This window comes from Fusarium redolens, assembly GCF_020744475.1.
Source record: "Fusarium redolens strain MPI-CAGE-AT-0023 chromosome Unknown BKA55scaffold_7, whole genome shotgun sequence".
In the NCBI taxonomy this organism is placed as follows: domain Eukaryota; kingdom Fungi; phylum Ascomycota; class Sordariomycetes; order Hypocreales; family Nectriaceae; genus Fusarium; species Fusarium redolens.
Window position 1 is genome coordinate 220,017 of NW_025763670.1, and position 27,630 is coordinate 247,646.

General features: G+C 47.0%; 11 protein-coding genes and 1 non-coding gene across 12 annotated transcripts; 7 read left to right on the top strand and 5 right to left on the bottom strand.

Annotated features, from left to right (window-relative positions):
- Positions 1-1,963: 1,963 nt before the first annotated feature.
- BKA55DRAFT_663012 (HAD-like domain-containing protein) lies at positions 1,964-5,055 on the bottom strand. The gene is made up of 6 exons (XM_046197646.1): positions 4,799-5,055; positions 4,623-4,749; positions 3,616-4,568; positions 3,238-3,549; positions 2,161-2,816; positions 1,964-2,111 (listed from the first exon to the last, which is right to left on the bottom strand). Exons 1-6 carry the CDS (start codon positions 4,916-4,918, stop codon positions 1,988-1,990), a joined length of 2,292 nt encoding a protein of 763 aa, XP_046049770.1. The 5' UTR covers positions 4,919-5,055; the 3' UTR covers positions 1,964-1,987.
- A 1,368-nt stretch (positions 5,056-6,423) lies between these two features.
- BKA55DRAFT_t152 lies at positions 6,424-6,534 on the top strand. Its single transcript has one exon. It is a non-coding gene; the product is annotated as a tRNA-Sec (tRNA).
- Positions 6,535-7,713: 1,179 nt separating this feature from the next.
- BKA55DRAFT_538393 (uncharacterized protein) lies at positions 7,714-8,287 on the top strand (the record flags this gene model as incomplete). The annotated part of the gene is made up of 2 exons (XM_046190030.1): positions 7,714-7,718; positions 7,915-8,287. 2 exons carry the CDS (start codon positions 7,714-7,716, stop codon positions 8,285-8,287), a joined length of 378 nt encoding a protein of 125 aa, XP_046049771.1.
- A 2,773-nt stretch (positions 8,288-11,060) lies between these two features.
- On the top strand, positions 11,061-12,995 carry BKA55DRAFT_510082 (major facilitator superfamily domain-containing protein; the record flags this gene model as incomplete). The annotated part of the gene is made up of 6 exons (XM_046187563.1): positions 11,061-11,188; positions 11,344-11,393; positions 11,447-12,111; positions 12,166-12,362; positions 12,411-12,623; positions 12,677-12,995. 6 exons carry the CDS (start codon positions 11,061-11,063, stop codon positions 12,993-12,995), a joined length of 1,572 nt encoding a protein of 523 aa, XP_046049772.1.
- Positions 12,996-13,164: 169 nt separating this feature from the next.
- Positions 13,165-14,396, bottom strand: BKA55DRAFT_641819 (FAD dependent oxidoreductase; the record flags this gene model as incomplete). The annotated part of the gene is made up of 1 exon (XM_046197142.1): positions 13,165-14,396. Exon 1 carries the CDS (start codon positions 14,371-14,373, stop codon positions 13,165-13,167), a length of 1,209 nt encoding a protein of 402 aa, XP_046049773.1. The 5' UTR covers positions 14,374-14,396.
- Positions 14,397-15,057: 661 nt separating this feature from the next.
- Positions 15,058-15,569, top strand: BKA55DRAFT_737326 (uncharacterized protein; the record flags this gene model as incomplete). The annotated part of the gene is made up of 1 exon (XM_046201356.1): positions 15,058-15,569. Exon 1 carries the CDS (start codon positions 15,096-15,098, stop codon positions 15,567-15,569), a length of 474 nt encoding a protein of 157 aa, XP_046049774.1. The 5' UTR covers positions 15,058-15,095.
- A 1,555-nt stretch (positions 15,570-17,124) lies between these two features.
- On the top strand, positions 17,125-19,577 carry BKA55DRAFT_663016 (uncharacterized protein). Its single transcript, XM_046197647.1, has 5 exons — positions 17,125-17,447; positions 17,497-17,977; positions 18,026-19,096; positions 19,148-19,246; positions 19,301-19,577. Exons 1-5 carry the CDS (start codon positions 17,201-17,203, stop codon positions 19,341-19,343), a joined length of 1,941 nt encoding a protein of 646 aa, XP_046049775.1. The 5' UTR covers positions 17,125-17,200; the 3' UTR covers positions 19,344-19,577.
- A 152-nt stretch (positions 19,578-19,729) lies between these two features.
- Positions 19,730-20,484, bottom strand: BKA55DRAFT_341553 (uncharacterized protein). Its single transcript, XM_046185754.1, has 3 exons — positions 20,025-20,484; positions 19,899-19,970; positions 19,730-19,848 (listed from the first exon to the last, which is right to left on the bottom strand). The coding sequence occupies exons 1-3, from the start codon at positions 20,335-20,337 to the stop codon at positions 19,802-19,804; spliced, it is 432 nt and encodes a 143-aa protein (XP_046049776.1). The 5' UTR covers positions 20,338-20,484; the 3' UTR covers positions 19,730-19,801.
- Positions 20,485-21,148: 664 nt separating this feature from the next.
- Positions 21,149-22,252, bottom strand: BKA55DRAFT_593233 (uncharacterized protein; the record flags this gene model as incomplete). The annotated part of the gene is made up of 1 exon (XM_046195524.1): positions 21,149-22,252. The coding sequence occupies one exon, from the start codon at positions 22,250-22,252 to the stop codon at positions 21,149-21,151; it is 1,104 nt and encodes a 367-aa protein (XP_046049777.1).
- Positions 22,253-22,610: 358 nt separating this feature from the next.
- On the top strand, positions 22,611-24,621 carry BKA55DRAFT_341584 (uncharacterized protein). Its single transcript, XM_046185755.1, has 5 exons — positions 22,611-22,839; positions 22,951-22,995; positions 23,051-23,463; positions 23,514-23,696; positions 23,748-24,621. The coding sequence occupies exons 1-5, from the start codon at positions 22,821-22,823 to the stop codon at positions 24,558-24,560; spliced, it is 1,473 nt and encodes a 490-aa protein (XP_046049778.1). The 5' UTR covers positions 22,611-22,820; the 3' UTR covers positions 24,561-24,621.
- A 54-nt stretch (positions 24,622-24,675) lies between these two features.
- BKA55DRAFT_565851 (uncharacterized protein) lies at positions 24,676-26,258 on the top strand. The gene has a single exon (XM_046192554.1). It carries the CDS (start codon positions 24,932-24,934, stop codon positions 26,189-26,191), a length of 1,260 nt encoding a protein of 419 aa, XP_046049779.1. The 5' UTR covers positions 24,676-24,931; the 3' UTR covers positions 26,192-26,258.
- A 53-nt stretch (positions 26,259-26,311) lies between these two features.
- BKA55DRAFT_565853 (uncharacterized protein) lies at positions 26,312-27,446 on the bottom strand. The gene is made up of 3 exons (XM_046192555.1): positions 26,815-27,446; positions 26,452-26,766; positions 26,312-26,402 (listed from the first exon to the last, which is right to left on the bottom strand). Exons 1-3 carry the CDS (start codon positions 27,328-27,330, stop codon positions 26,364-26,366), a joined length of 870 nt encoding a protein of 289 aa, XP_046049780.1. The 5' UTR covers positions 27,331-27,446; the 3' UTR covers positions 26,312-26,363.
- Positions 27,447-27,630: the final 184 nt, after the last annotated feature.

Genomic DNA, 27,630 nt, shown 5'->3' on the forward strand with positions numbered 1-27,630 from the left:
GGGATTCCAGCTCATCTCTGGGGCAGAGTACCCGCGAAAGGCAACACCATTGGTGACAAGCCAGTCTACGTGGCCGTGAGCAGCGACTTGCGCGGCTGAAGCTGCGAAGGTGAGGAGTGAAGATGTCTTGCGTGAGGGCATCGTGAAGTGGAGACTGACTAGCAGTAACTGAGATCTGAAAAAGGAAAGCACTTGTGTATTATTATTAACTTGGCTTCAGAAGGCTTCTTTCGACTATTTTATATATCTCGTCTTCATGCTCTGCCAAGTGACCCTGGAATGGCTGTCTTGAAACCCAGATGGTCTAGACCAGACTTGTCAACGCCACCACGTTCTACAGCGCAATTCCCGCATGTGGTTGAGACAGCTTCAAGCCTCAAATGCCAATGTCTCAAGGACAGACGGAAAACTCGTCTGATCATGGGTTTCAATATCTTGATTTCGTGTTGCAGTGGCTTATCAAGGACGCCATGGCTTATTACTGAAGATGGCACAAGTGTTTCTTGCAAGGTGTATTCTCAAAACTCGATCTTCAGAATTAAAGCCATTCGTTTGGGTGGAACAAGACGTTTCATTACCGTGAGAGACGCAGTTGAACTATACTGTGATTTCTGCTTCGAACAGCTATTACTCAGAATTCGCAATGCCATCACTAAGAACGGCAGAAATAGAAACGAACGAGCCTCAGGTCCATTTAAGCCCAGATGTCGATCGATCAGATCTTATCAGCCCTGCATCCTGTTTCTGTCTGGCCTAGCCGGTATCACAATCCCTTCACAACACATGGTTAAATCTAAGCTTAAGCCACCATGTGCAACATATTTGACTCCAACTGAAACGTTCCACCGGCCTTGAATCTCTTCACTAGAGCTGTACCTGGTATCGTGGCGTTGTCAAAGTATGAGATCGAGCTGGAGATTGATGCGCTATAAAACGCCGGATGGAGCTTGGGCCTGCTTTCTTGAAATATGCCTGATGGACTCAGCTCCTGTTTGAGGAATGATGGGCGATATGGGACACTGAGTGAATGGTATTGTAAGTGATAAGTTTATTGTGAAGTTACGAACTACCAAAAGCGTCTTGCCCTGTCATAATGCCCTTGTGAAAATCCTCCCTTGATCCCAAGGGCTTCGAGCTGGCCATTCACCACATTCCAAACCCTAACGAGAACCCCCTGTAAAGCCCTTCATAAAAAGCTTCCAGGAACCAACAGGTATGCATCCTCCCCTGCATACCCTAGCCTCACCAACAAACGCCACTCAGCCATCATCTGGAGTTGCAAACGGGAGCGTTCGGCCGCACCCGTCCAAGGCATGCGCCCATTGTCCAAACATCTCGATTCAATATCTAGAAAGTCCATTCTAGACTGGTTCACAAATCCGGTGTTTCCTCGGTAAATTTCTTGGCGAAGGCGAGATGTCTTAGACCTCCAGCTAAGGGGTTGGAATGCACTGGCTAAGATATGTGACGGCAAGCTTTCGCTAACTTTAATGATAACTTTATCTATATTCTTGCTTGTTTCAAATGTGACAGGAACAAGGCCTTACTCTTGAGTTTACTGAATAACGGTTATTGAAGGTCAAACTGGTGATGTTGGATGCACCATTCCTCTGTGCGACGCAAACGTCGATCTTGAAGAATGCGAAAGGCTCTCCGGTGGTTTGATCCTATGATTGGCCAGTGACTTGTTAGAAGAATACGACAAGTCAGAGACAAGATTGATAGCTTTACGAGAGACTTGTCCTTGGACTCGGGGAGCAAAAAGGCTTCGTGTCTTGGAATCAGAATACCAAAACAACTGGTTCAAGGGCTTCTTGAACTTATACGACCTAAGTCTACTCAACTTATTTTTGTCGTTTAGCATAGAAGTCTGAAGTTCCTTCCCTCCCCAGCTAAATCAATGGTGATGGTTTAGCATGCAGTTATAGCAAAATGGAAAACGACTAGAACACAATTTCGTTTTATGGCATGTTATTATGTAGACAGCTTAAGATGTAGCTTGAATAATCCTATCAGCCATCTCGCTCAGACTATCCGACATAACATCCATCTCCCCAAAGATGTCCACGCAGGGCTCTTTCTCCAGCACAGAGCAATACGCAGACTTGAACCTGCAGAACACCCATTAAATGAGAAATGGCACAATAATGATTCACTTACCCTACTAACTTTGCGGCAGAAACATCCCACATATGGGCTGCGGCGAAGTAAAGCTCTTGGGCTCCCTTCAACTCCTCAAAAGTCGAGGCATATGCCTTGAGATCCGGCTTACCTACTCCAAACGAGTCACAAGAAATCAGATGCTCCCTCGGAAACTCAATGCCCGCCTTGTCAAAGTATCCAAGCACTCTATCAAAGTCCCCAGCTGTCAGACCACGCACCGTGAACCCCGCTGCGCGAAGCTTATCGAAACACTCCTTGAGATCAGGTCTTGGCTCAAGTTCCATGTACCCTTGCGTAATCTTCTCAATATCACCCTCACTTGCGAAGGAGCGTGGCTCCTGGATGCCTGCGAGCCAGAGCATGCGATAAAAAAGGGACGAGAAGAGCTTGTCGAATGCGATGTAGCGGTTGGTGATTGAAAGGTACGTGTATTCACGCTCAGCGGCTTCAATCCAGAGGTTCACGAGAAGATTGGGCTTCACATTTTCGGCCAGTAGCTTTTCACCGAGTTGTTTCTCGACTGCTTCTATGAGCTTGTCGTACGAGACGCAGGTCCCGACGATGTCGAAGACGACGTACTTTTCGTTGTTGGGTGACATGTCGGTCTCAGGACAATGATAGTGACTCGGAGATGAATAGCGCGCAATGAGTGTCTGCGATCACAATCATAGATAAGTCTCTCTGCGTTGACCCACAACCCCTCAATCTAGTGATGCAACCTAAAATCAGCTTTAAATCCTCCGTAATCGGGTACTGGTATCCGGAAGTTGGAGTTGATAGATATTCGGATGCGTATCCGTTGGCTCATGTGGGGACCGGGTAAAGGAACCGAGACGTATCAGAAACGACAATACTTCGTCTGTGCATTTGATAGCTATGAACATGTTATTTGCCAGACCTTCTCAATCCAGCATGAATCCTTGAAAAACAGTGTTCATCGTATATACCATCCCTGGTAAATCCTTCCAATCGGTTCCCCAACACACCTGCTATAGGCAGTCTCATACACGGCTTGCGAACTCCCAATTAATGCTTGTGGGGATAACGGAAATGGCAATAATCACAATGCATAACCAGCTCGCCGCCATCAAGCTCGATGTATGCACCAAAACTCGCCTTGCATCTTCGATTGCGGCATTTATCGATGTCTTCAATGTATTCGAGAAACGAATCAAGCTTGTCCTTGTCGAAATTTCTGGACGCTAGTGTTTTTGCATCATCTCGCTCCTTTGTGAGGGCCTTAATCCTTTCTTTCTCTGCTCCCAGAGCTTGTTGAATTTGGTCTCGCTCAGCTAGAGACATTCCGACTTGTCGTTTTCTCTTCTCCGCTTCCAGGTCTTTCTTGACGCTGATGCACTCTTGAATGGCTTCGGCTGATTTCTTGCGCTCGTTGGTGTATGCGTCTTGCCAACGCTGTTTGTCGCTAATCGCGTCTGCGGCATCAATACTCGCTGTCTCGAGTTCCTTTACGGTTCGAATGAGTTGGGCAGAAAGCTTCGATGATTCTTTTTGTTCATCTTTCAGAGCATTTCGAAGCTCGCCACGTGCAGATGTCAAGACGCTGTCCTGTGTCTTCTTCAATTCGTCATGCTCTTTGCTCAAGGTGGACAGCTTTTCTTTCACATCCTGCCATCGAGATCTGAGCAAGTTCTTCTCAGATGTCACCACTCGTAGATCCTGTTGAAACACCCCGAGTGTTTTGGTGGTTTCCGATAGTTTCAAAGCTGACTGGGCAGCCTTATTTCTCTCATTACCCAGGCGCCGCTGAAGATCATCCCGTTCAGCGGAAACAGTAGCGACTCTCTGCCGGAGCTCTTCTTTCTTAGATGAAGTAGCCGGTTCCTCGCCCTGTGACTGGGTTTGTTCAACGGTAATATTTGAAATATTCTGTCGGAGTTCTTCCTTCTCAGCTGCAATAGCCAATACCTGGTCTCGAAGTTGGTCTCGCTCAGTGCAGACAGTGTCTACTTGCTGTTGAAGAGACGCGACTTGGGTTCGGAGCGACTCGAGCTCAGTGGAGCTTTCTCTCTGGCTTGCCTGAGCTGGTGCGGGTTTGACTTGATCTCCGTTTTGCTGAGGAATATCATCTTGCTCTCGGAACTTGGGATGGAAACTTTTGAGCATCGTCACATGGTCGAAACCGTTCGAAGTGGTCAGAGAATGCAAGTGCCCCCTCGCAAGATTAAGAAGCATCTTCTGCAGCTTATCGTCCTTTGACTTCAAGACAATGGCGGTAGTGAAAAGGAAAACCGAATCATACCAGTCCCTCGCGAAGACCTTCTGGATGTTGTCCCTAGCAAGTTCGCATAGCTTTGAAACACCATAGTGATTGCCGATGGCACTAATTTGAAGATGGCAGGTTAATTCATCGCGCATGTAACGGTCCAGAGCCGGTACACCTCCAGCTGATAGTGATTAGCTTTTGCCATGAACATGAACGATAAAGGCCAACTCCATACCGGCTTGCAGCACACATGGAAAGTTCCTTCGGTCAACTTCATAGCATCCGGTCTTGAAGAATTCAACCATACAGTTTACCGTGTCCAGAGAGAACTCTTTCACGGTGACAACTGGATTCTGAGATGGCTACTAATGTTAGTTACGCCCAAGAAGCAAGGAATGGCAGGTAGCTCACATTATTTGCGGCATCTAGAGAAGCTGCAAGCTTTGGTGACTGTGCTCGAGCGGCCGATTGAAGGACGCTGAACGCGAAATCCTTGCAGAGAAAGATGATAGACGGAAGTGTCGGCTCCATGGTAGCGGAGGCTTGCACAGCTGTAGCGATCTAAAAAGGTTGTCACTTATCGGATTGCAAATATTACAGGCGACGAGCAGAATGAAGATGTAGGGAGAGAGAAGAATGGGTTGGTGTTGAAAGAAGAGAGCTGCCTTAGTGAATCGGAAGGAGGCGGGCGGGCAGGCGAGCAGCTGTTGGCACTGGCAGCGCTTTCCCTCTGTTCAGGTTTAGGCAACCGCCTTGACAAAGAGGTGGTGAAAGACCATTAACTTCAATATAAGATCTTGCTCTTCACTTGAGTGCTGATACTGCGTGATTCATAGGCAAGAAAACTTAGGACCCCTATTCTAAGTAACAAAAATACTTAGGTAAATCTAATATAGATTTAATAGGTCTTTTGATTAGTTATTTCCATCACCTAGCTTAAGGTTAGAAGTTTTCTTACTACCTGGGGTCTCGCCAAAATCCTTCAAGGTCCAACAATATTTATGCTTAACCAACACTGATAACCTCACATTTCAGGCTTGGGATGATCTGGTCGGTTGTTGATCAAAGATCTGCACTTATTGACACGATCTACGCATCGAGGTGTCGCGGAGACGATACCTGTGTTTTAACTGGTCCCCAGTTCCAGGCGGTCAGGGTAGGGTAAGACTTTAGTTTATTTAGCTGCACATTTGGAAATAGCCTCTATCTATTGGAAGACATTTGAGACCTGAACTTAAGAGGTTGCGCAGTACTACATATTGCGGATCAAGGTTCGAGAAATGCTTGGATGGTGCTGTTGTACTCTGCTTTGTGATCGTTTGAAAGTCAAGTATTGATCACATGATAGGGTCAACTCGGATATGACCGGCGGCGGTTTTCGTCTCATCATCAGAGTACCCGTGACAGAGAGAACATCAGATAATGATAGATCATCTCGTTCCAACCAACATATGTAGGTCAAAACTTGCGCAGTGAATTGGTCGATAACGTAAGCTTCGGGGTGGGTAGTTGAAATCATTTGTCAACAGTCATGGTTTCACAGTCGAATTTCGTAATCACGCACTGGCACGAGTAGCGTTATTGAGACCCATTTCGAGACACCAATCTTCGGGTATTTGAGTTCTCATCTGATCTCAATAGCTACGATGAAACTGGCCTCGGCCGAGCATAAAATGGGCTCAGGGCAGCGTCATCACCCAGCTTCGGATCTTGGAGGAGCTTCTTCAAGGCCGAATACTCATCACCGACGTGGTAGAAACGAACAACAAGCTTATATTCGACGCTGAAAGAACCGTTCTGGTTCCCTTCATTGCACCGGGCGTATAAGAACTTAAGGAGGATCTAAGAAAGAATCCAGTTGTACAGTACCTTAATAAGAAAGACTCTCAAATAGGCCGTTGGCTTAACCAGCTGCTCAGTATCTTGGCTATACCCCAATGCTAGGTATATCTACCTATATTACATATTGAAAGTTAGCTGAATCAGTTTCAAAAAAAAAAAAAAAAAAAAAAAAAAAAAAAAAAAAAAAAAGACAATGCCAGGTAGTGTAGTGGTAACATACCACCCTTCACGATATCGCTCCGGCAAGTCGTTGTATAGCTGTGCTACGAAGGGTGGTATCGCAAGGTTCAATCCTGCCCCGGCAATATTCCTTTTTTAATTTCTATGTTTTATTTTATGTATTCTTTATTTTATGTCTATATAAGTAGTATGGTTTAGTCTTGTAAACTACAAGTTTGTTAATACGGGTATCCCATTCTATGGCGATAGAGTCAGCTTGTTCCAACAACGAGGTGTAGAACTTATTCATCTCTCGCTTCAATGTGTTCTGGTTGTCGCTGTACAATGCTCCTTTGGCATTCATGCACCTGAGCAGCTTCCTCTAGCGTTGGGTCCGGTGCGATGTCGTCCATCTTGAACATTAGATGCAAAGTGGAGGGCCATTACCATCGCATCGAAGAGATCGAGGTGAGGATATATGATCAGATGAACACGCTCCTATGTTTATTTCTAGCAAGCGAGTCGCCGTTGTTATCATCGTCCGCTCATTGGCTATGAGTCTGATGAAGACGGCCATTCCCGGCCTTGAGCATCTGTAAATACAAGAATTTGGGCTCGGGACGGTGCCCTCGCAAGCCTCATCACGAAGGAGTCTGTGAACAATTGTATTTCACTGATGTTTCCGTTTGGTATTATTCAAATCTTACACGCGCGGTAGATAGTCTCTCAACGCACTGATAAACAGTCACTGCATGATCCACGCTCCACATCGAGGATTTCCCTGCAGATCCTTTCTTTGGGTCTCTGGATGGCGCAGACGGGAAATCACCCGTCCCTCAACATGGGTGTGCTTAGTGTGATTGTAAGTCGACATAATAGCGGGAAAAATGACAGAAAGGTATGACACCATACTGCCTTGCTAGTATATGTATCGAGTCAGGTGCAGTAGTGTCAAAAGGAGCACGAAAGCAAGCAGAAAGCAAGTAGAAGGATGTGACAGCAGCATAAGGCGCTTTGTGCTTTTGTCGCCTGTTCTCATCTCTCTTGTCGGCGTTGTGCTTGTGTGCCACGTTGCGAAAGATAGCGTAAAGGTGGGAAGAGAGGTTGTTAACTGCTGCGTAGGTAGTCAGACTGCTTGTGTGGAGTCGGTACCTTGATTGATTCCTGGCATTGTCAACACTGCGGTGCCAGGTTGTTTATGCCATAGTATCGGATGTCTCCGACGCTGGTTGTCCCCTGGCGAAAGCGTATATTTACTGGCGTAATTATTGAAAATTTTCATTGGATACAAGCGGGTGTTTAAACTGCCCGAAATTGTATTAAAAATGAGGTATTGGTTTTACCGTGTTGTCTGGATCTGGGGTATCTTGTGATGTTTCCGACGCGTTCCCAGGCAATGGAATGGAATTAAGTTTTCTAATAAGTTATAAGAAATATGTCCCTTTTACTACCTGCTTATTAAATATAAGGTTTTAGTACGAATAGATTATTAGTACTCTTAGTCTTTTCACTCTCAGAATATGCAGAGCTCTCGGCACCGGTAGCTTCTCGGCCTGTCTTATTACTGGTATAGCACTGAACTCGGATGGTCACGACCTTCGGGAGACTAAGCGCCGTCACGACGAAGTGAATTCATGTGTCGACTTCCTTCTCAACTTCGGTGGATTTATGTACATCGGTGGTATTCTACCCTGGAGTGACTTCCATGATCCTACTGGTACTGGCATAACCTGGAGTCGTCTCATAGGACTAGGCCTTCTCGTCCTTGTCTTCCGTTGTCTGCCCGCCATTTTCGCCTTCTACAAGCTCATGCCCGACGTCTGCACCAACTGGAAGGAAGCTCTCTTTATGGGATACTTCGGACCAATCGCTTTAGCCGTCACGTTGACCCCAGTGTAGTTAACCTTCCATCCAGCAGGCCTCGTGATAATAACAGCTTTTCAGACGATGAAGATCTTGGCAAGGGACAGAAGCACGGTATGGCGATCGTTTAAGCATGGAATGGTGTTTATGTTTTGCAAAGTCATTCTTTATGTTTAGTCTGGTTTCTGGATAGCTCGTAATTTATTTGTCATGGTGTACATGATGCCACTCGTTTAAAAAGCCCGCGGCCATCTTCACTGCCTACCGTTCTTTGGGGAGCGCTTCCATTGAACCATCACTCTTCGTTCTTTGTCATCCCTTGCCTTGAAGTTCTGAGCGGCACTCTCTTGAACAGAAGTATTAGAAGAAGAGAGTGAGAGTAAAGTGGATGCCTACTCTTCGATACTACGAGCCCGCGATCGTAGCGCGCTCGCCTCTCAGTCCAAAATCGAATCACATAAGATGCTGTGGCGATTGCTAAGGCGCTATCTAATAGTAATCTTCGTATAGATCAAAGGGAATAGCAGGAATCTGGATAAGAAGAAGCAAACAACGCCTTAACAGCATCTAGTTTATTGGACTTCCCCCCACGAGGCACGACCAGCCCTTCAGTCCGTGTGACATCTCGATTCAGCCGCAAGGGAGCGAGAAGGAGGCAAATGGTCAAAAACCAATGATCAACCCTTCTTACGCAATCCACTTGTATCATGCCGCCAGCTCTAGACTCAAATCCAGCTGGACGGGGAGTTCAAAAGAAGGTGTGCCTGCTAAGACACCAACTTGCCACCCAGCTGAACAAACTATTGGACGCCATCCGTTGGGACGGGGAGTTCGAGGCTGTCACGGACCGTCGCGGTGGGTCAACGGCTTCTCGCTGATGGAGGCCTCATTAATCACGACATTTAAGCTAAGCGTTGCAAATTGGCTTTGGCTTGGCTTTGGCAAGGATGATTAGCGTTGGTGGGAGAGGTGCCGACTGAGCGTGATGGGGTCTCGATCCGTAGCTGTGCTTTGGAAGTTATCTGATAGTGATCTTAACTTTGAAGTGCCGCTTACGAAGTCTTGGACCAGTCATTTAGCGCAAAAGCCATTCATAGTCGTCTTTTACACGGTCAACTATGGCTGAGAGCCATTACGGTTCAATGGTTGCCGTTTTACGGATTCACCCACCGTTCGATATGATCCACCACGATGTCAACCGCCGGGTATCCCGGCGAGACAAAATTTTCAGACTCGGACGGTCGCCGATTAAGGGCATTGCTCACCCAGATCACCTCAATTTCCTGCAAGATTTCGTCTGTGGGGGTAAGCACGCATTAGTCGGTGATAAACTTCATCAGCCAAGCTAGAAAAGCCATGTTCTAGTGGTGAGAATTTGAGGCTGGAATTGCGACATCCGAAGCGACAAGGGTCAAAAGGAGGAAAACATGCTCGGATTATCGGTGCGGAGTCAATGAATGTCATCCCGCGTGTGCATGCTCGGTCAGACAAGAGGCTTGGTCTCGTGTTCAAGGAAGAAGCAATTCTGTTGCCAAGCTGGCGGGCATGTCTTGTCGTGCTTGTCGTTGGTCATCGCGTACTGTCCAAGGTCTTAGCATGGGGGTGATCTCTTCTCGTTTAAGCTTATCGTCTCATCAAGGCAAGAATTCCGTCATCCGGAACTCGTTGAATTGGACCGATGATTCCGACGCTAAGAGGGTGAGTCGTGTACCCACAGAATAAGGCTTGGATTAAAGCTCATGAGCTAATTCTTAAGCTTATTTGTGTCGCATTCATGTGATGATCGCCCCAGCATAAGGGATGCCTTTCTCTCTCATTCTTTCGTCACGTTTCTGATGTTACTAACAACTTTTGAGAGCCATTCTCAGCTTACGGCGTTACTGAGCTCCCCGCTCAGAGCGTTTGTTGCCATTTCCCTTGGCGTTCCTACGCCAAGTGCGCTGAGCGAAAAGTTTCGGGGCGTCTGGCGGGGAGTTCATCTGGGCTACTGTGATAAAGTTCGACACCATGCAGACGCCTCGCCGGGGAGATGGTAACCCATGATGATGATTGGACTCTTGTTGATTCGGTGAGTCATTTATTTTACTCGTAACCCCCACAAGTTGGTGAATTTGGTGGTAATTGAGATAAGCCAAGATGTCTTGGGTTGGTTCCAAGACGGGGAGTTCGAAAGGTTGCAAGGATGGGCTGTTGATCCTCGACACGACACCATCTTTGATGGTGGTCATGGTTCGTTAGTGTCGCCACTGTCACATTTCTTTCTTCTTGTATCATGTTATTGAATTGAAGCTCCGCTCTTGTGTTGTGAAGAGATTCAGGCTCTCTTGAAGCAGATCTCCTGTGAAAGTTCAATTAAGATCTGGGCTGGTTTCAGGGTGATTGATCGCTGCAACTCCCCTAGCATCGAATTCTATGGCACGGCTGATTGGGGTGACAGAAGAAATGGCTGGAGAGTCATAAAACTGGTACTTATCTAGATTTAGAAAACATTCTATAAGAACAACTTAAATTAATAAAGAATTATATAAATCTTTTTTCTGTATATACTATTCTTTATAATTTTATTTATTCTAAGATTCTCTAAGACCTGCCATTTCTTCTGTCACATTAGGGACGCGCACCTGCCCCGGCACTTGCGTATTGCGTGCTCACTTGGCTTGCACGCCAAGGCCATCGAGACCGACACCAATTCCGGTCCGTCGTTTCCTCTTGGCAAGACTTGAGATGATAGAAAAGGGCGACATCAGAACCTTTTTCTTTCTTCCCAATGCAGTCTTCATCAGCATCTTTATCATTCTCGACCTCGAAAATGGGCAAGCTTGACACTGTTTCATCATCAAAGTCCCACTCGGACTTCCCTCAGCCTAGAGAGGATGAGGAATCTCTCACCCTTCGCAATGATTGGTCCATTGATGAGGAAAAAAGAGCCAAGCGCAAGTATGTCATCACCCTACTCTTCAGCTTCCCGTCCTCGTGGGAAATACACAAGCCTGCGTTCGCTGCCCTGCTGCCCTAGGTGTACTCTTACGGCTTGCAATTCTTTCCATAGTTGTCGCTGTCGTGGTGTTGTCCCGGTACTAACCGTTGTGTAGGCTTGACCTTATCATCATGCCGCTGTTGACCCTCGGATTTTTCTGCCTTCGTACGGTGTCCAGTCGCACTATTTTATGATATTTCCATGGCTAATAATAGCAGAACTCGATCGAGGTAACATCGCTAACGCCCTGACTGATAACTTCATGGAGGATGTCGGCGTAACCCAGAACCAATTCAACGTCGGTCAGCAAATGCTCTCCCTCGGCATCGTCCTCTTCGAAATTCCATCCAACATGATCCTCTACCGTGTCGGGCCCGGCAAGTGGCTTACTCTCCAACTGTTCCTCTTCGGCACAGTCAGCACCTTCCAAGCTTTCCAAAACAACTACGGATCCTTCGTCGCAACACGATTCCTTCTCGGTATTACCGAATCTGGGTTCATCCCCGGCGGACTTTGGACTCTGTCGACTTGGTACACACGCAAGGAAACTGCTAAGCGTGTCATGTTCTTTTACTTTGGAAACCAGTTTGGCCAAGCTTCTAGCAAGCTCTTGGCTTATGGTATTCTTCACATGCGTGGCGTTGGAGATAAGGCTGGTTGGTTCTGGCTTTTTGTCCTTATGGGTGCTTTCACTGTTCTGAGTGGTGTTGTTTTGGGTTGCTGCTTGCCTGATTCGTTCAAGAATCCCCGAAGCACGTTCCTGCCCAACGTCAAGATCTTTAATGAGAGAGAGTTGCATATTCTCCAGACCCGTGTTCTTCTCGATGACCCTATGAAGGGAAAGAAGAAGAAGAAGATCGGTCTTGGTGCCTTCAAGAAAGCTGTAAGGGCATCGCCTACAACTATGAAGATCACACGTGGCTAACATTATCAACAGTTCTCCAACTGGCGCCTTTGGGTCCACGTTGTCATCACACTCACCAACAACGGCCCGCAACGTGCTTTCGATACATACTCCCCTTCCATCGTCAAGAGCTTTGGCTTCCAAGGTCTTACTAGTAACGCCCTCGCCTCAGTCGGTCTCTTCCTTCAGATCCCTGTTTCGTGGTCCTTCAGCTACGTTTCTGATCGATTGTGAGTCAACTTCCGCCAGTAAATTGTCACTACTAACAAACTTAATAGTAATAAGAGACCAGAGACTGTTATCGCGGGCTTGAGTATGCACTTGTTGGGTTACGTGTTCAACCGTATCTTCACAGAGCTCGGACGTAGAGGAGTCAGCTATTTTGGTGTTGTGTGGACCCAGACCTTTGGCACCTTTTCCCACCCTCTCAACATCGCATGGATGTCGCTGGCTTGTGACGATTCAGAAGAACGAGCCCTTGCTATGGCTATGTAAGTCCTCCACATCACAACAATCAAGGATGCTTACTAATAATAACTCCTAGGGTCATTATGGGAGCCAACATTGCAGGAATCTATGGTGCCCAGATCTTCCGATCCGACGACAAGCCCAAGTATCGCCGTGGCTTCACCATCAACATCGTTGTTCTTGCAATCGGCCTCGCACTTGCAGTCCTTCGTTTCTTCGATGATAAAATCTGGCGTCGCTCCAAGGTTGCTGAGATCCAGCAGCAGCTTGCGCGTGAAAACGGCGATAGTCAGAGTGATGAGAAGAGTGATGGACAGAGAGACGACCACACGCCGACTCTTGGGCTCGAGAAGACATCCCCTGCGGAGTTGAACCCTATCGCAAAGCCTACTTAGTGATTGTTTGCAGTTATATCTTTATTCTGAGTCTTCGGTAAAGTTTTATAATTATGCCTAAAGTAGTAAAATAAATCGCTAGTTTTATACAAAGTCTTAAGAAACTTATATTAGTTTTATAAATTTCATAAATTTTATAACTTTATCTAAGAACCTGTAATTATAATCCTTAAGCCGAACCAGACTTAACAGTCTTATAAATAGAATTATACCCCGCCAACGACTTTTCCTCCAACTGCGCAAAGTCCTGTCCTCTAAATCTCTCAGGATCAAGAGCCTCCTTCGTCTGGTGATCCACTTTATCCCCATCAATGATCCTCGTCAGAACCTTGGCTGTACCAGCAGCATGAGTAACCCAGACTGCGACTGCCATGAACAATCCCTCCAAAGACTCAACCTTTCCAGCAAGGGGCATATTGTCTGGCGTCATACTAAACACTCCATTGAAGTAATTCCCATCTTGAAATTCCTGTGCTGCAGCAGGAGGAAGTAATCCCGTAGCGAAATCAAGAGGTTGCTTGAACCAGTCAACCCACCCTCCCTTCGCGGTAGTGCTCGGTTTGTAACCGATAGGTGCGTGGTCATAACTCCCGATGCCGAAATTTGTACCATGATCGCGTGCGTAGACGTGATGTTCTGGCCAACGAACGAAAGGGATCTTGTGGGGAAGTGGTTCGTGAGGTTGAGCATGCATGTAGGGATGACCGACGGGGATGACGGGGACAGGGAAGGGGAGGTTCGATGAAAGACCTTGGGCCCAGATTCCAGTTGTGAGGATGACTTTATCAGCGGTGAGATGACGCGATGTCTCATTCTCAACAACCTCAATGCCTGTGACGCGGCCCTCTGAGATGGTAAGTTTCTTCACATCAGCTTCCACGAATTTGACTGCACGCTTCTGCGCCTCTTGTTGATACCAAGTCGTTATCTTCACCGCATTCGCCGTCCCATCTTTCTCGAAGAAAACCGCCTCACCCTCGCCATCCTCATTCACCAACTCAGGTACCAAACTATGTGATTCCTTAATGCTCAGCATCCTGGCCTCGAGCCCCAGCTTCTTCGCATCGTCACATCTCGCCTTCAATCGTTGAATGCCCTCATCTTGAAACGCAATCTCCAAACCGCCAACTCTATCAAAACCACCAGGGATTTTTACATATTCCGAGACAGTGTCGATGGCAAGTTTGGTGAGGATCTCAGACTCGTTGAATTGGCCGATGAAGCCGGGGGCTATGCCTGATGAACCGAGAAGAGAGGTGAAGGAACGGTCGATTAGGGTCATGGTTCGAGGGGCTGATGATTGGGAGAGGTAGTATGCTAGGGAGGAGCCGACGATGCCGGCGCCGATGATGATAACTGATTCAGTTGGTTTAGACATTTTGAGGTGAAGAAGAATTTTTCAGATTGTTTTAGTGACAAATGCAGGCTGTGAAGACTATATAGCCTCATCGGAAGAGACTTATACGACGCCCAGCAAAAGTCAAGTCAGTCCAAGGGCGCATCGGGATCATGATTCGGCCAATCAGGTCTTTTAAACTGTCCCTCTTCAACGACATGTAGACCCACTATGAGGTTCCCTCCATTACCCAAGCTAAAAACTCCACAAGCTGAAGAGTCAAGAAATCAACGCGCCCTTACAGCGGGGACGAAAAATTCCGGTACGATGAATCGGAGGATCCTCGTCTTTATGTCTGTTTTAAAGCAACTTGGCTAACAAAAGCCGGTCAGCCATGCTTAGTGCGGTGATGGTCTCAATAACGACTCCCTGGGGGACGACCGGTGTCAGCAATAAGACCTCGTTGGGGTCAATTAGACGCACGCAGATGCGAGAAGCGAGACACGAGATCTGACGGGTGTCTTGTTGATATTGCTGAGTGAGATATTAGCTTATTTGCCCAGGGAGGTGTCAGAATTAAGCTTATATCGTATCCGAAAAGGCCACATGCATAACGATTCAGTCTTGTGATACATCCTCTACATCCCAAGATCACCGGATTCTTGTCGAGTATATAGGTATGCCTCTAGTGATGTAAAGTTATCTCTAGGGAAGATTCAAGTAGCACTCCAAAGTTGATATCATCACACCAGATAACCTTAACCATGGCCTCTACACAGACGCACAAGATCAGATCAGCCATCGAGGCCACTGTAAAAAGCTATATTACATCTTTCATCGATACTCGTACCCAGAACAATCCCTCGCTTGTAAACCGAAACCTCACGCCGGACTGCACACGCTCGATGCTTCCCTCTACCCTAGGCGGCGGTTTCAGCATGACAAACGACGCATACCTTCATGCCTTCACCGAAGGTCTAAAAGTAGGCGGCATGCATGAAAACACCATCTTCGACCTGATCATTGATGTTGATACCCGGAAGGCAGCTGTTACTACTATTGCTGAGTTGGTTTTCAATAATGGGGAGGAATTAAAGTTGGATTTCTCGTGGTTCTTGCATTTTAATCAAGATGGGGATAAGATTTGTAAGATTGTTGAGTTTGTGGACAGTGAGAAATTTAAGAGTGTTAAAGGAAGGGAGGGGGAGTTGAGTGGTGAAGCGCAGAAGAATGCGTAAACACCCTAGGAACAGTGCTATCAGAGCAAATCTATTTTCCTTTACGTGTATATTCAGACTCGTACATGTCTCAATCGCGCTGCTAAAGTGTCAATACTCAATCGAGGACTTAGTTAGGTAGTTCCAGCATCGCTGGCACAACTCTTAAGGACCGCCTCAGCAAGATGCTGCAAATCCGGCAGGCCAAAAGGAAACCCAAAATCATAACCCACTCTCGCTTCAAGTTGAGCCAGACATGCTTCATCGGTCAACGTACGCTTTCCCCTCTCAACGATATCCTCTTGAACTAGACCGCGAGTATGAGTGCTAGGGCGCAAGGCCACATGAAGAGCTCGTCATTCTTTTCAGCAGCCTAGAGCTCTTCAAACCTTTCGACGACGATTCTCTTCACCGTATCGTTATTGATCCGAGCGAAGAAGATTGCAATCGCCAATACAATCGTCCCACGCACCAAGCTGTCAGTTTCTCGACTCAACTTATCGAAGAGAGACTTCACCGAAGTATTCAAACATCCAGGTCGTCGAGATTCTGGAAATTAAACACCGGTTAGCATTTTCACAAGACTCTCTAGACTAGCCATTGGACAGTAAACTAGATGGACTTTCTTCCAGCAAGTTTCCAAGGCTTCTGTGACTCTTGGTCTCATTGGTCTATAATCATTTGTAGAAACCTTAAGTTTACATACCTCCAGAGTCAATTTCAGACCAAGAGTAGAAGCGATGATACATCCACCGAAGAGCTAATTTGGCTTGAGGAATGGAGTTTCATGACACACTCATAATGTGAGAGAAATGCTCGGGCCATAGGCATCGATATCCTCTGGTTCTCTAAAGCTTATTAGCTTCAGCGGATGATGGCCGAGCCCGGGCTCATTCTCAGACTGGGTGAGGCTGAGCTGAGATGCAGAAAATCCTCAACCCTACTATGGCATGGATCGAAACTTCAGTATCCAATCGCCTTTAACAAGGCTACATGCCGACTCCAGTACGTTCGGAGCCTAGGGGAGACAGGAAAACTTAGGACTTTTATCATAAGTGGCAAAAATAGCTAAGCTAAAGACCTTCTAAGTCTATACTAAACTTAGCTAAATCTTTGTATCACTTAGAGTAGAGGTCCTAAGTTTTCTTGCTCCCTGAGGGGAGCTTATCAACGTCCCGCTTAGCCCATCCGAAAAGCTTCAAAAGTCCCAGAAATCGGCCCATGACGCGACGTCATGACGCACTCTCGTTCAATACCCCATACACTTGAGACAATGCTACTTAACAGATAATGTTATTTTCGGGACCTCCAGAAGCACAGACGCTTCTGCTTAGAAATAAGGTTGAGCTTTGGACGGATATATCCGAATCTCTAGGTCTATCTGTGAAATAAGGTTTAATGTAAACCGTTTTCTGTTTCAGGTGTGAACTTTGGGATATATGAAACGGTTCCAAGGAACTTTACTAGAGATCGTCATTCGTAAAGATGGATCTATAATTTTAATTAACTTTCATAACAATTATGAGTTGGTATAATAGAAGTGATCGGAAGAACAGATGGTTTCGTGAAGCCTCATCAAGTTGCTTTCAACCCACAGTCTTTTCTTTTCTGTCGTTCTTTTCGTTTCCATCACGTTCATTGAATCAATCAAGATGATTGTATTTCATCTACTTTCTTTCGTTTTATGGGCTTGTCTGGGACAAGCCACCTTGACCCCTCGTAAACCGTTCGATACCGCATTCTATGTCTTCAATGGAGCCTGGCCATGTTCCGAAGATCAGCTCAAGACAATCTCCGGGGCCATCGACGAGGCACATGATCTTGCCAAGGCTGCTATCAATATCCTTTCAAAGCCTGAATCCGAACAGTCCATCGCCTTCGAGTCTTGGTTTGGAACAAGTATGTCTCCGTCTTATCGTAACAGGACCATTCTAACGACAGCTTGAAGGCAACGGCACCCCTGATAGAAGGGACATCATTCTCAAGAGACATTTCCAGGCCGTTTTGGACAATCTAGTCCCATCCACCGCCGCCGCCCAATTCCGACTCTCTCACAGCCCATTCCTCAACCCCCAGCAAGGTTTCACCATCACCGAATCCTCTCTAGTCTACGCTTGCCCTCCTCCCGCCTCCCCGGTTTGCGATGGCAATACAGTCGCAGCTGTTCAAAGCGCAACCGGTTCTAGAGCAGCAGTATTCGGAGCCACGCTTCTCGTTCTTTGCCCCGACTTCTTCGGAAACAAGCCTAATCTCTCGAGTGCTGTGGAGTTGTGGAAATCGGAGCATACGCTGGGTGACAATTTGTCGCCTGGGTTTGCACTCGTCCACGAAGTCCAGCATATGATCCAAGCGACAGAATCAGAAGAAGAACGCTGTGATGATTTACAGGATCCGTTTGAGGACAACAAGGATTGTTACTCAGCTAGCTGGTAAGTCTGAATTTGGACCTCCAACGCCTGATGCTGATCACCGCTCAGTTGCTTCCGACTTTCCGATGCCCAAAAGTTGAAGAACGCTCAGAACTATGCAATCTACGCACTTGATGTTTTGGCTTTCCCTGACACTGCAGGTTCTCCGTCATCGTCTTGCAACCTCCCCCAGAAGCGTGAAGAAGCATCTTTCTCGAACCTCTTCAAGCGTCAAGCACAGCCGTTACCGGAATCTGTGCCTCCAGTTCAGCCTGCTCCTTTCCAGAACACATCCGCCAGCTTCCTTACCTTTCCAAGGACAAGCACTGAACCTTTGTCCTCAGGTGTTCCTGTGACTCCTACCAGCAACGTTACTACGCCAGGCGGGGTTACTACAGAACCGGTTACATCTGGTAGCCCTATCACCACTTCATTCACCGATACCACGGCCACGTCATCGGCAGCACCAACTACGACCGTCAGCGGCGGTGCCACAGTCGTAGTACCTGTCGGTGCAGTTGTTGTTGGCGGACCCGGAGGCGGCTTCATCTCTGTTGGTGGAGCTTTGATCCCCGTTGCTGCTGGTGCTGTCATAACTGCCAAGCCAGAGGATGAACAGAAGCCGACAGACCCGGATGACAGGTCGAAAGAGCCTACGACCACTCCAACTCCTACTTCTACTTCTTCTTCTACTGAGTCCGAGCCATGCAGTGCACCAACAACAACAGCTACGTATGGTTCAGAAGGAAGCGCTGTCTGTCGTGATTTATCTGGGATGAGTGACGCAGAGCTCTTGCAGCTCATCCCAGAGTTTGGCAAGGTCAGCTCTTCAGCTGAGCCTGTACCAACTTCGACACCTGGTACGTCTAATACTACCATGATCATCTCAGGCACGCCTTCGCCCTCAACCTTTGTGACGACAGTATCTCCCAAGCCAGAAGTTCCGACATCCACAGTAAACACCACTTCAATCCTTGTGACACTTCCAGCCCCCGACGGCTCAAGCACGCTGGCAACTGTTCCGACGATCCAAACTACTGTTCCGTTTATCGGTGATACGACCAACTGCAACTTGACAAACAATGCGGTACCGGAGTGTCAGAACTTGGTTAACGGAAAGAGGGCTTGCCTTTACTCTCAGTAAGCATAGCTTTGACTTTTAGATATCTCCGTTACTAACTCCAGTGTTAGGCCCAAGGGCTTTTTGTGTGTTGCAGACTGTCCTGCCGGGGATCCTTGCCCGCAAACCTGCCAGTCAATGAAATACAAGGGTGGCTATTGTAGCAATGGGTTCGTTTCTGCGCGGTCGACGCGAAATTCATTCATGGCTAATCCATCTTCTAGGTCTCCATCTTGCGTGTGCTCAGATGACGATCCCACTGCTTGATCATACCGGTTGCAAATTCTGCCATCCTACGACCTTCGGATCCTTCATGGTATTCAAGAACTGTACATATGCAAAGTTTTAGGTAGATGAGAGAGTAACGATGTTCCACACGGAGTTCGTAGCTAAATCTCTGGTGTTTTGACGGATGATATTCCACCTCATTGAAAACGTACTTCACCAACTTGGATAGTCTCGAGTGAGTAAATCGAACTCACGAAAGAAAGAATTCTAGAGCTTATACGGAATGTCTTAAGACATAGATTCGTAAATGCAAAATATCGAATTCCAATCTCGCCCCAACTTCAAACACAATGTCAAAGCATGCCTCACCTAAAGTACACTGAGCAAGGATCACATATAATTCACGTGCATCAATTCTTAGATTAGCATATTATGACTAGAATATCTGAAAGATAGATCAATCCGCCATGCAGCCACTTTGAGAAGATTCTGGTCCTCTACTCCTCGGCAGCGACAAGCTCGACAGTCAGATTTTGTTCAACCTCTGCGTAAGATTTGTTAGTGTCTGTTACTCATCTTTTCATGCACACATACCGTCCTCGACGGAAACATAAAGTCTGTCGTGCTGAAGCCCCAATGGGCGACCAGTCTTGTCATTAGAAGAACCTATCACATCACCATCGTCAGCGCCGCCATCAGCATAGAAATGGGTTAACAAACCTCCGAATCTCAGTTGAGACCCATCTTCACCCTCTTTGACAATTACAGGATGCAAGAGATGAGCCCTCTCCATTACAAGCCAAACAACGGCTTTGAAACCAGTGTCGCCAGTCTCAGCAGGGTGGCGGCCCAGAGCCCATGTACCGCTGATCAGACGATCGCCCTCCAGCTCGAAAACAGCTGGTGTTATGGAAGCCTTGTCTCCGACTAGAGCATTCCAGGCTTCACTGTGGACTCCACTGTCGTCATGCTCGGGCTTGGCTACATGTTTGCCGTCAACGACGATATAAAAGCGCTTGGGGATGGAGGACATGTCGAAAGATATCAAAGCTTTTTGGTTGCAATGTGATAGATAAACTTGTTCATAGAGCTTGTTAATGTGTTGGAGAGATTGGTTGAGATGATGGACATACGATGATATTTCTACTTCTTAAAAGTGCTCCACATAATGAAGCAGTTGACCATTTCTCTGTGATGCTGGAAATCACAGAGCCTCAACGTTCCTGTAGCACCAGCCCACTAGCCAGTGATTATCATACAAGTTCGAAGAATATTCTACGGCGAGAGTCTGGTGGAACAGCGGGAATCAAATATGGAATGTGATACACTACCGGTCAAGTTTCAACTGTTTATTCGGACCGAGGTGCAACATAAGATTGTTACAAGACCATGGCGGTAAGTACGCCAATTTTCTTCGGTACTTACTATCGTGACCTTGTGCGGACGTTGTGAAAGATTGAAAAAGCCTTGGCTGACCACGTAAGGCTTCTGTGCCCAAGCAATTTCCTGGTCCACGGTATTGTTACAAAAACATTAGTTCCTTTTTCAACCCTAAGTGGTTATCGTGGTAAGCACAGTACTATTACACAAATATCAATTTCATTTTCAACCATAAGTAGCTACCGTGGTAAACACAGTCCCGGGACTTCGTACCTGCTGGATAGTACTGTCCTGCTGATATCTCACCGTTGGCAGTTGAAAACAGTCTGGTCACGTATGTCGTCCCGAATGGGACGGTTAGTCTCGCAGACACACTTCCTGGTACCCATCCTTCACACCACGGTCAGATAACTAGAGCTGCGAGTGCATCTTCGTAGCTCTGAATATGAAGTCAATAGCTTGTATTAACTAGACTTCTGCTTCATACTCTCTCGATACTTCAACATCCATCTTGCAGACTGCGCCACAACCGCATCGTGATCCGAAACAGGGTTAAATGCCAATCTCCTTCTAGCTTTTTCGATGCTATAAGTATGTGTGTAGACACAATACTCAAGTGAGATTCTTCGTAGCTCAACCGGAGGCTTGGCTGTATTAAGAGTGAAAATCCAGAAGCACCAGTCCGCTAAAAACACAGCCACTATCATCACCCAAGCAGGCAGAACAATGATGTCCTTGAAAACATCTTCACCTCTTGCTGTTTTCCAGATAACTCCCGTGTGATGCCAAAACGGCACTGGAGCTCCATCGGAGACATTGAAAGCTTCTCCATCAACTTTGCCTGCTGCTCGACTTGGGTCCAGGAGAGCTTTTGCAGCTAGAACATGGGCTATCGCGATATTTTCTCCGGATACAACTTCCATTAGATTCTCCCCGTCCCCGATCTGCACAAGTTTCTTGTTCTTGCACATGTCGAGAACTTCAACCATGCCCTGGACATGTCTCTCTCCATAAGCATGACCAGGGCGTAGTGTGACGGTACGAAGTTGGGGGCCGTTTGCTTCCCGAACTAGACGATCGCCAATTGCTTTTGTCCGATTGTACTCATTTGACTTGTTGGTCGGTGACCAAAGAGGATATGTCTCGTCAGCATCTGTGTGAGGCGGGTTGGCGTACGCGTCAACGCTTGATGTAAAGACGAATGCTTGAACAGCACCACATTCAGACGCAACCGTAAGCAGGACTTCAGTACCTTTGACGTTTGTCGCGTAAAACTCGCCCTCTCTGCTCATAGGCAACGCTGCAATGGGAGAAGCGCAGTGAAAAATGACACTAGGTCGAATCTCGTTGATTACACCTCGCACAAATTCACTATCGGAGATGTCTCCATTGACATACGAGACATTTTCGTGTAGATTTCTGGATGTATCTCTGTCCAAAACGTAGACCTCAACGCTTTCGTCATCTTGCAGCAGCTGTCGCACGAGGTGATATCCAATGAATCCGCAACCACCAACGACTAGGCTGGAGCTGATGAGAGGTGCCAGAGTCTTTCTTATGTCAGACATTTTTTTTTACTTCTGTCGGTTCGGCGTTGGATTGATGCAAGAGTGAAGGATGTTGGGAGATGGTCATGAGTGGCTGCGTGGCTGCTGACTCCGACGCATCCGTTGTTACATTGTCATCTAGCGAATCATGATCAACTTCCGAAGACATTGACCTCCAGGGACTGGAAAATGTAATATTCGGCAACAAAGCAATGTACCTTGTAGTATATTTGCAACTCTAACCCACGACGTTCGTGAGTCTCCTGTGGATATTCAGCCCCAACTCATAATCAGAATAATAGTTGACCCGAGGAGGTTCGGGAGCCACTTGTGTTGGATCTCTGATTCGCCGGTTCGTAAGGCAGCTCCATCCCCAATCTGACATACTATATCAGGCCTAGTATACGATCCTTCCAGCAGGCCCAGGAACGACATCTAAACGACAGGGCCGCTTTTCCAACCCATTCATCCTCTCATCTGCAAAGTCCTGTATCCCTAGACAGAACGTCGTATGGGCATATTGGTTCGATATGACGCGAGTGAAACCTGGACAGCGACAACGCGCTCGAGCCCCAAAAGTTAAGACTGGATGCGACACTTGCAAGTGAGTCCATTTTGGATGGCTGGTAAACGAGTGAGGATAAGGTGACTAACAAACTGCAGGAGTACGTCGTGTCTTTTAGGTTCAATTAGCGTGTTTGTAGTTCTAACTGAAGTAGTCCGCAGAGTTAAATGTGACGAAGGCCGTCCAGCCTGTACAAGATGTATATCCTCCTGCATAACCCGACACATGGATCTGTGACTGATTGATCCTTTCAGGTACATCTACTGGCCGGAAATGCGACGGTTATCAAATCGACACACCTAGCCCCCCAGGTGCAACATCCCCAGCCTCCATCATCTCCACATATACCACTCGACCCGAGGCACGATCATTCCAGTTCTTCATCGAAAAGACCTTGGTCAGCTTTCAGACCTTCTTTCCAGATGATCTATGGAACACAAGAGTGCTTCAAGTAGCTCAATCGACAGACTGTATAAGACATGCTGTCGTTGCCTTGGCTTATTACCATGAGCTGTATCTTACTCATGAACAGTGGCAAAGTCTTGAATCTGTGCCTGCGCTGAAACATTACAATCTTGCTATAAGGGAACTGCTCAGCCCATCACCTGGTGCTTCGTCGCAAGGTCATATTCTTGTCCTGTCATGTTTGATTTTCATCTGCATTGAGGTACCTTTTCACCACTCATACTGCTTGGTTTCATGCTAACCGGTGTCAAGCTTCTTCATGGCAAGACAGGATCAGCTATCGGGCTCTTCAGGTATGGCGTCGGAATGATCCAGCAGTTTAGAAGGACTTTCTTTAGCAACAGAGGCCACGGCTCTCATCCCCATACTGACGTCGAAGCAACCTTCAACCTGGCTGATGCCTGCTTCAGACGTATTGCCGTGCAACTCCTTATGGTATGACCTCACCATACGTAGCTTGTGCAATTTTCACTGACTGGGTTCCAGCTCATGGGTGATGTTGATGCAGGCCTTTGGTCCTCATTCCACGACACATTCAGCAATGCTCTTCCGCCTCCTGAGACTTCATTTACATGCCTCTCTGAGGCAAGAGAAGCTCTACTGGAGCTGCTTGTCGAACAAATCAGTCCTGGCCTGAAGGGAAAGTCCAACTACGAAATAATGTCCCATGCTACGAAAGTCGAGCGCTGGGTCGAGTCCTTTGACAAACTCTTGTCCGAGCTCAAGTTCAGTGATGAGGACTTGACTGATGCTGATCAACGAGCGATTGCTCTTCTCCAAATGCATCGAAAGTACCTCGAGATCAATGTCGCTAAGTATCTCCACGGTCAAGGCGACCCATGTTTTTGGGACCGTTTCACCGCTGAATTCGACGAGATTGTCAACTGTGCTGCTACAGCAGCTGGACTTGACAATAGCTACACCCAAAAGAGCTGGGCCGGCGACTCGCCCTCAAAGGCATATTTCCACGTCGATCTCGGTTTTACATCCGTCTTGGTCTCGGTAATCGCGCGATGTCGCGACCCTTTTGTTCGAAGAAGGGCCATTGCAGTTATGCTAGCAGATCGCGTCCAAGAAGGCGTGTTTAATGGATCTCAGTCAGCCAGAGTAGGGGCAAGGGTGATGGAGTTGGAAGAGGCCAGGAGCGGAAGGGAGGTTAAGTGTAGTAGCGATGTACCTGAGGAGGCTAGAGTGAGGACGATTCGTGTGCATATGATGGGGCCGGAGACTAAGAAGGTAAAGCTAGTGTATGGGTTTGATCGTGGATACTGGGAAGAGGTAAGGGAGATGGCTGAGTAGATGCATAAATAAAGCAAAATATCAAGATCTAATTGTGAGCTACACCCTACGTAACTATAAAATAAAGAGGAGGAAAAGCGAGTACGAAAATAAGCACAGGGCTTATCAGTGTAAGAACCAATCAGGAGTGCCAAGAAATGATTCATCTTGGAATTTTCCATTTCTGGTTAGCTCAGATCGCCAATCTGAAGCCAACCGACCAATTATATTTCTCCTTCAGAATCTCTCAACCGCAGCTCGAGAGTCATACATAATGAGACTATCCTCGAAAAAGAAGTCGACTCATCTCGATTCACCAACTCCAGCATTATAACAACTGCATCAAGCCCGCCATTCTCTTCAACTTGTTCATCATTCACCTCAATTTTCTCATGAGCCTAACATCCACTCTCACAACTTCAACATCTACAATATCTACAACAATGAGGAAATTCACAATCCCCAAGTGCGCTACAGGTCTGCGCGAAATCGACCCTTCGCTCCTTGATCTCCGCTCAGACTCGGAAATCATCGCTCAACTCCAAACATACCAACCCATCACCTCTGAGAAAAATGTCTTTGCAGTCTGGGATAAAGGCTTCGACGCAATGTATCCCAGCCATCAGCAGACAATCCTCAACTGGGTCCGTCGCCTCGGTCCTTCATGGACTGTTCGTCTAGTAGACTTCGTCGAGGACTCACCAAATAATATCTACAACTATGTCGACAGAGAGTGGTTTCCCGAATCTTTCATCAACAAGACAATGGATGGAGAGCACGCCCCTCAACATGCTGCTGATCTTGCTCGTCTGCCTCTTATTTACGAGCATGGCGGCGTATGGATGGATGTTAGCAATCTGCTTCATATCAATCTTGATACGCTTTTCTGGGATCATATTTCATCGCCTGATACGCCGTATGAAATGACTGCATGGATAATAACAGGCCAAATCAGAGCCAAATGGGGCGACTTTGGCAATTTCATGTTCGCTGCTCGCAAGAACTGTGAGTTCATCAAGAACTGGCACGAAGGGTACAAAGAGCTCTGGAAGGGACGAACAAACGTTGATGGGTTTCACAAACATCCTCTCATTACTGAGATCGGTCTCGCTGAGGGTATGGCGAATCCTGAGGATGAGAATCAGATCTACTTCATGACAGACTATGTCTCACAGATGGTCATCGGAGATCGCACTCGCAACCTCGTCGATGTTACCACCGGCTGGAACGGACGCGAATTCTGGGAGAACAAGGTCTTTATGGTAGAAGGCATCGAAAACGGTATTCTTGGTGCTCTCAAGACCAACCTAGACGGTCAGAAGCAAGCCGACTATTTCCTTACGCCCCTTGACGAGCCTAATCTCGACAAGAGAAGCGAAGCCGAAGCTTTCATGGTGGAAATGCTCGAAAAGAGTCACATGTACAAGATGTATCACAACTCGATGGGTGCTCGTCCAGCTCTGGGCGATCTCGTCAAGAAGAAGGAGAGTCACGATATTACATACCGTCCGGGGACTTTTGGGGAGTTGTACCGTTATGGAACGGCACACTGGGAACCGACTAGGGAGGTCGTGAGATTGACACCACAGAGGAATGGGGATGAGTTGATATACGGTACCCCTACGAAGACGGCTGCTCAGGTTAAGAATTAGAGGGTTATAGAGAGGAATAGAGGAATAGACACTTATGGGTTAGATATGGCGCATTAGATAATGAAACGGTTTTGTTTCCGAACCTTACTCATGACCTATACGTTGTGATAGTTCCAAAATCGCAAATCGATACTTTTTATTAACTATATACGCCTATATCTCCGAGCTTCCATCAAACCTTTACTTTCCGTATAGGCGCCGTTTTCCATATCTATTCCCCACGTCAGTATTCGAATAAGCCAAACTGAAAATGAACTTACATAGATTTCTATCCCAATTGCATTTGTAAGAAAACCAAGCCAACCTCCAACAGCATATCCAACTCTCAAAGCAGCCGTTATACCAGGCAAATCGTTCAAGTCCCAATTCGTCGTCACAAACGCTTCTTGCAACAAGTTCTCTCCTAAAACGTATGCTGAACAACTTGGATATGGGTTCTGCCTCGTTCCAGGGAAGCTTTCGTGTAGGTATTCGATGACCGCACACGGCATGCTCATGGTCATTGATCTAGAGGGTTGGCCAATGACATGAGCTAGGGAAATCAGGATAACTCTCATGGTGATGATTGATGTTGCCTTTTACACATCAGTAGCTTGCTAGTCTTTAGTTGACGGAATACTCACCCAGAACCAGGCCCTCAGCATCCAAGCGCGATGCTTCTCAATCTCCCTGTTCTTGATACTGACATAACCCTTCACCATCGCGGTAGTTACCAGCGTCGCAAGGGTCCATGTTCCAATCCTATTTGAGAAGATCCCACCCATAGCCTTACTCTCAATAATCAATGCCGCAACCGTCCCCAACCCCGAGAGTACCAAGACAACATATCCATTTATACGGTGGAACTTTATATACTTCGGTTTTCGAAGAGCCGGTACGAACTGAAAACACACCAGAGCCCCCGCGGGTAAGAACGTCGCCAGATGTAAAAGCATGCCAGAACGCATGAGGCCCGGTTTCTGAAATACATAACATTCTCCCGGTACAGACCACGGATCTCCTTTTGCGCAGAACACGCCATCGATGTTTATGTAGGGAAGTTGAAGAGTGGAGAAGAGAAATAGGATACCGCCGAATATGCAGAATAGGACGAAGGAGGCCGTGTTTGTGAAGCCGAGACGGCTTTTTAGAGCGGCCATTTTCGTAGCACGTTAATTGACACTTCACTGAAACTTCACCGAAACTTCACCGACGAGTTTTTAAGAGTTTGCGTATTCATGCAAGGAGCGGAAGGAATTGACGTTGTAGAGGGCTGGTGCTTACGTGAGTTTTATATCCCAGGGGAGATTTGATGCTATACTCTTTCTGTCCCTGAAGGATTCAGTCGCGTATTTCTGGCCTATTACATTGATTCAATCGCGAGAATGGACAGGGGATCACGGCAATCAGGGTCCAATCAGAGATGGTCTTATTGGTTGGTAGTACTTACAAGGACATAC

Bases quoted from the DNA above. Each gene is read 5' to 3' on its own strand.
- BKA55DRAFT_663012 (XM_046197646.1), bottom strand. From the start codon at position 4,918: ATGGAGCCGACACTTCCGTCTATCATCTTTCTCTGCAAGGATTTCGCG. The intron at 4,569-4,622 runs GTATGGAGTTGG...AATCACTATCAG, and splicing joins TCCATGTGTGCTGCAAGCCG to CTGGAGGTGTACCGGCTCTG. The intron at 2,112-2,160 runs GTAAGTGAATCA...GGTGTTCTGCAG, and splicing joins TCTGCCGCAAAGTTAGTAGG to GTTCAAGTCTGCGTATTGCT.
- BKA55DRAFT_663016 (XM_046197647.1), top strand. From the start codon at position 17,201: ATGATTGTATTTCATCTACTTTCTTTCGTTTTATGGGCTTGTCTGGGA. The intron at 17,978-18,025 runs GTAAGTCTGAAT...ATCACCGCTCAG, and splicing joins GATTGTTACTCAGCTAGCTG to TTGCTTCCGACTTTCCGATG. The intron at 19,097-19,147 runs GTAAGCATAGCT...CTCCAGTGTTAG, and splicing joins AGGGCTTGCCTTTACTCTCA to GCCCAAGGGCTTTTTGTGTG.
- BKA55DRAFT_341553 (XM_046185754.1), bottom strand. From the start codon at position 20,337: ATGTCCTCCATCCCCAAGCGCTTTTATATCGTCGTTGACGGCAAACAT. The intron at 19,971-20,024 runs GTTTGTTAACCC...GTGATGTGATAG, and splicing joins GTCTCAACTGAGATTCGGAG to GTTCTTCTAATGACAAGACT. The intron at 19,849-19,898 runs GTATGTGTGCAT...AATCTTACGCAG, and splicing joins TTATGTTTCCGTCGAGGACG to AGGTTGAACAAAATCTGACT.
- BKA55DRAFT_341584 (XM_046185755.1), top strand. The intron at 22,996-23,050 runs GTATATCCTCCT...TGATCCTTTCAG, and splicing joins CCGTCCAGCCTGTACAAGAT to GTACATCTACTGGCCGGAAA. The intron at 23,464-23,513 runs GTACCTTTTCAC...ACCGGTGTCAAG, and splicing joins TGATTTTCATCTGCATTGAG to CTTCTTCATGGCAAGACAGG.
- BKA55DRAFT_565851 (XM_046192554.1), top strand. From the start codon at position 24,932: ATGAGCCTAACATCCACTCTCACAACTTCAACATCTACAATATCTACA.
- BKA55DRAFT_565853 (XM_046192555.1), bottom strand. From the start codon at position 27,330: ATGGCCGCTCTAAAAAGCCGTCTCGGCTTCACAAACACGGCCTCCTTC. The intron at 26,767-26,814 runs GTGAGTATTCCG...GATGTGTAAAAG, and splicing joins TGCTGAGGGCCTGGTTCTGG to GCAACATCAATCATCACCAT. The intron at 26,403-26,451 runs GTAAGTTCATTT...CGTGGGGAATAG, and splicing joins CAATTGGGATAGAAATCTAT to ATATGGAAAACGGCGCCTAT.